Genomic DNA, 4,852 nt, shown 5'->3' with positions numbered 1-4,852 from the left:
CCCCCCCCCCCCCCCAGCCACCCTGAGCACCAGACTGCCCTTGGCATTGAATTCAGGAACCCAACGCACAGTGAGGCCAAACAGACCAAAGCATCAGAGTTTGGAGCAGAGAAAGGTTTATCGTTAGGACCAAGTAAGGGATACGGGTGGCTTGTGCTCTGCAGACCCAAACTCCCCCATAGTTTACACGGAAGAGTTTTTAAAGACAAATTCTGGGGGGAGGGCTGCAGGACGTGTGACTTTGTTCTGGTCGGTTGATGGTGAGGTAACAGGGTGGAATGCCAGGAATCTTTTGCTCAGCCGAAAGTTACCTTCCTCCACCTGGGTGGAGGGCCTTTTATATCCTTGAGAAAGAGCTAGGATTCCACCTTATCATGGCACTATTGTTTGACTATTATTTGATTGCTTTTCCTTTGTTTCTGTTTTCCCTCACTTCCCTGATTAGAAAAGGTTTGGATTTGCCCTAGGGGAAGGTCTAGGAGACTAAAGCCTTTTCTCTACAAACAAGAAAAGGGGGTTGAGTATGGGGTCTAAAAGGCTTTTTGTACCTGGGAGGGCCCCATGGGGTCCTCCTCGCTTTCACCCTCACACTTGCCCCTCCCCTCCACAGACCCAGCAGTCAAAGTTTGTGAACTGGCAGGTGGACGGAGAGTACCGGGGTTCCGACTTCACGGCGGCTGTCACCCTGGGGAACCCAGACGTCCTGGTGGGTTCAGGTAAGAGGCACGGGGCTTGTGGCGGGGGGTCAAACCCCAGTCCCAGCTTTGCCAGCAAATCCACTTCTTTCGCTGGCCCTCTTCTACCATCCAAGAAGCAGTCACGGGCAGGTGTGACTTCAGAACACAGAACATCAAGCCCGTACGTAGCATTGTGGGGGAGAAAGCAGGTTGAAGTCCCAGCTCTGCCGCTGGCTTAACTGCGATTGTGGGAGCTTCCATCACCCTCGTGGGCTGCAGTTTCCTCATTTGTAAAATTGGGTTGCCTCACAGGGTTGTTGAGTGGGTCATGTGTGGAGAGCTTCGAATGGGGTCAGGCATGTGATGGGTCCCAAGGAAATGAGCTGTTCTTGTTACTACTCGTGGGGCTCTGGGGTTGCTCGGGGGCACAGAGCAAATCCCAAGGCAGGCAGAGTCCACGTGCAGCCGAGGGGAGGCAAGTAAGTCTGAGATGGAGTTGGAGGAGGAACATTGCTGTTTAGGTTGGCTGGGGGCAGGCACCAGCTGACTAATGTCTGGACTTCTGATCTCTTCAGTTTGCTTCCCCCTTTTTTATTTTTGGCTCTGAGTGTCTGCTTTTGATTTCTCTGTATTCGTTGAGTGAGTTTATCAATCACGTACTCTATGTCTTCCGCGTCCAGAGGATACAGTGGTGAACAAAGGAAAATTAGGTCTGTCCTCTGGGAGCTTCCATTCTAGTGACATAAGTAAAGCAGATGGGTGATGGAGCCGTGTGGAAAAATTACGGCCTCGGGAGGGGTGGGCAGCATCTTGAGAGAAGGCCTCATTACATAGGTGATAACTGAAAATGAAGACTGAAGGATGTGAGGGAAGGTGCCAAGCAAATATATGGGAAAAGAGCTTTTCAGCCGGAAGGAACAGCAAGTGCAAAGGCCCTGAGGTAGGACCCTTCACTGGAACATCAAGGACAATTGGGGCTATAATGAATGAGGAAGGAGGGCAAGTGGTAGAAGTCAGAGGATAACAGGGCCAAATCACTTAAGGCTTCGTAGAACTTTGGCCTTTACTCAGATTGAGTCTGGGGCCACTGGAGAGGGACAGGATCTGACTTAGCTTCTCACAGGCCACTTGTGCTGACACGTGGAGAACAGACTACAGGGGTTCCAGCCTGGTGGCAGCAGGGGGGGTGAGAAGCAGTCGGGGATCTGGATGTACTTTGACGGTGGAGCGATGGGATTTGCTGCTGGGTTGGGCGTGGGAGATAAGAGGGAGGTCAGAGATGAGAGGTCAGCCTTTTTTGTCTTGAACAACTGAAAGGGTGGAGGTGGTGATTCCGGATTCTTGTGTCTGCTGTTGGCTCTGTCAGGAAGAGCAGGCTCTTGGGCGGTGAGTGCTGAGCAAAGGTATGTGAAGGTGGGAAGCCAGGATACCTGTATGCCCAGCACCTCGAACCCTGCTGGGAACAGAGTAGGTACTCAGAAAATACTGAGCAAAGGAGTGAGTGGTGGTCACGGCAGGTCCTGTTTTTCACCTCCTGCCTTTCATCAGGTCCTAAGCATACTGTGTGTACCCGGTCTTTCATTCAGTCCCTCGAGGCACTAGGGATGGAGCAGTGAGCAAACGGTTCGTGGAATCCTCTCAACAGCCTTGTGGGGTAGCGCTGCCGTCATCCCCGTCTGATTGAGACCCAGAGAGGGCAAGTAACTTCCCAAGGAGACACAGCAAGGCTGCCTCCAGAGTCCATGCTCCTCTCTAGGGCACAGGGCCCCCTGCCCCCTCAAACACTCACCGGCATCGGCCTTTCGTGTTCCTCAACACTGGCCTCTGGGTCCCTCCTCCCTGGAGCCCAAGGCCAGTGACACTCTCGTCTCTTAGTTCCTACAGGTGTCCCTTCCTCCCTTCAGGGACTGACCAAAACTTCTGGTCCCAGGTCAGTGCTGAGCACATGAGTAACTGACCACTGACAGCTGGGCGCTCCACCCCCTCTGAGCCTCGGTTTGCTCATCCGTCTCATGGGCACAATTGCAGGGAGCTCACCTTGCTGAAGGAGTCAGTGGGAGAAGCTGTCAGCCCCAAGTGCGGGGCTGGACACGCCTAGTTAGGGTTCGCGCTGGGTTGGATCTCCATGCCGCCCCACATGGGCAGGCAGATCAGGGTTCTCACAGATGAGGAAAGCAAGGCCCAGGGTGAAAACAGTCCCCCAGGATCACAACTAGGAAGCAGAGGAGCTGGAGTTTGAATCATGGCCTAGGCCTAACTGAGGAGCCACTCGTCTTACGTGGTCCCCTCCCGTGGCCTCGGCCCCTCGTTTGGAGCCTCTGCTTCATTCTGAGCACCTAGCACGTGCCCAGTTTGGGCGGGGTGTTGCTGGGACACACACACACACACACACACACACACACGGGTGTTGCTGGGACACACACACACACACACACACGGGTGTTGCTGGGACACACACACACACACACACACACCCCCCTCTTCCCTGCCCTCACAGGGCTCTTAGGCCGGTGGGGGAGACGTTTGCCTCTAAACAAGTGAACTGCATTACTGTTGGGAGAAACCCTACACTGGGAAAGTCCAGGTTGCCGTGAGAGCTTATAACGGAGGTCCCATCTCTCCTGGAGTGACAGGGGCAGTGTCTAGACCGAGGCAGGGGAAGAGGAGGGCACCGCTCCGAGAAAAGGGCTCTGCATGGACAGAGCCCCAAGGAGCGCGGTGTGGGGAGGGTGGGAAGCCGTTCTTTTGGGCCGAGGCCAAGAACCACTTTCCCTTCGGTGCTTGGCTCCCCGCCGCAGCATCTGCCCTGGGTGCCTGCCCTTCCTGCCCGAGGTGGCTTTCCACAGGGATCCAGATGTGGGCCCAGCCCTGCAGGTTTCGGGAAACCGTGCTCCTTTCCCAGGTGTGCGCCCTGCCCCTCGCCCAAGGCCTCTTCGCTCACAGCCCTCTGACTCGCTTTCTTTCCTGCTCATGGGGTTTGAGCCCAGCAGGTTCTACGTGGCCGCTCCACACATTGCAGGATGGCCCCTGGTGGAGAGCCTCCGGCTTTCACAAAGCCCCTGCCTTGGGGAGCTCCCGGGGGGCTGGGTGTGGACGCAAGCGGGAGGAAAAAACAGAGCAACTTAAGGAGAGAGATGCAGGGAGGGCTGGGATGTTCAGGAAAAAGGCCTGTGTGGAGATAAGCGCTGCGCAGTGAGTTGTGAAGCTCTCGGAGGAAGCCTGTTTCAAAGCTGGGGACGAGCCACGTGGGGCCTTGCACCTGTGCCCTGAGGAGCTGGGGTCTCCTTGGCACTGGGGAGCCATAGCGGGTTCTGGAGCGGGGAAGGGGGAGCAGAGCCAGGTGTGTGCTTTAACAAGATCCTTCTGTCTGCTGCATGCGAAGTTGCTTGGAGTGTGTGAGACTGGGGCAAGAGACCAGGGACAGGGGTGGGGCTTGGGGAGCAGAGGGCGAGGCAGGCCCAGGAGATGGGGCGTGGGAGAGAAGTTCAGGGCCCTCGAGGCCCTCAGTTCCAATCGTGGCCAGAGACTCTTGAGTTGAAGTCCCTGTGTGACCTCCGGATGGTCACTTTTCCCTGTGTGGGCCTGAGGTTCCCCTTCTACTGAAGGAGTGGCTGCTCCTGGCCAGAGGTGTGCTGGTAATGGCTTAACAGCCGGCTCAAGGGTTAGGGGCCAGGAGGTGGATCTGTGTCTTCTACTCATGGGAAGAAGCCAGCTCCAGCCTGCCCTGACCACAGCCTCCCCCAGGGCAACTCCAGAGCCCCGGCCAGCAGCCTTCAGCCTCGCTCAGCCCCCCTGGTGGCAACCGTCACCCAGATGTGCCTGAAGATATGAGCAGCCCGATCCTGTCGTCCCGTCCTGCCCTGCTCCCGGAGCCAGTCCCTAGACTGTGCCTCTGATCTCTGTCTGGGAAGCGTCTTCCCGTCTCCAGTTCACACCTCGTGCTCCTGTCCCCGAGGCTTCGTCCCACTCCCACCCCCGGCTCTGGGCTTTCCCTGTCCCTACCTTCCCTTCTACTCTGGTCTCCCTCATTCTGGCTGAGGGTCCATCTCTAAGCTTATGTTGCCTGTCCTCACCTGCTCTGTCTTGTCAGGTTGGGAATCTTCAGTTCCTCCACCCCTCTCCATTTCTTTTCTTTTCTTTCTTTCTTTCTTTTTTTTTTTTTTTTAAATATTTAT

At 56.0% G+C, this 4,852-nt stretch overlaps 1 protein-coding gene across 2 annotated transcripts in view; it reads left to right on the top strand.

Moving 5' to 3' along the window:
• Positions 1-4,852, top strand: part of TOMM40 (translocase of outer mitochondrial membrane 40) — an 11,680-nt gene that overhangs the window by 2,894 nt on the left and 3,934 nt on the right. For both annotated transcript variants that reach the window (XM_007458553.1, XM_007458552.1), the window contains one exon: positions 611-716. In XM_007458553.1, the coding sequence (XP_007458615.1) occupies positions 611-716 (106 nt within the window). The remainder of the gene's footprint in view (positions 1-610; positions 717-4,852) is intronic.

The sequence above is a fragment of the Lipotes vexillifer genome, unplaced genomic scaffold (assembly GCF_000442215.2).
Source record: "Lipotes vexillifer unplaced genomic scaffold, Lipotes_vexillifer_v1.1 scaffold371, whole genome shotgun sequence".
In the NCBI taxonomy this organism is placed as follows: domain Eukaryota; kingdom Metazoa; phylum Chordata; class Mammalia; order Artiodactyla; family Lipotidae; genus Lipotes; species Lipotes vexillifer.
Note: the sequence above shows the minus strand (reverse complement) of the source record. Positions and strands in the feature narration are given on the sequence as shown.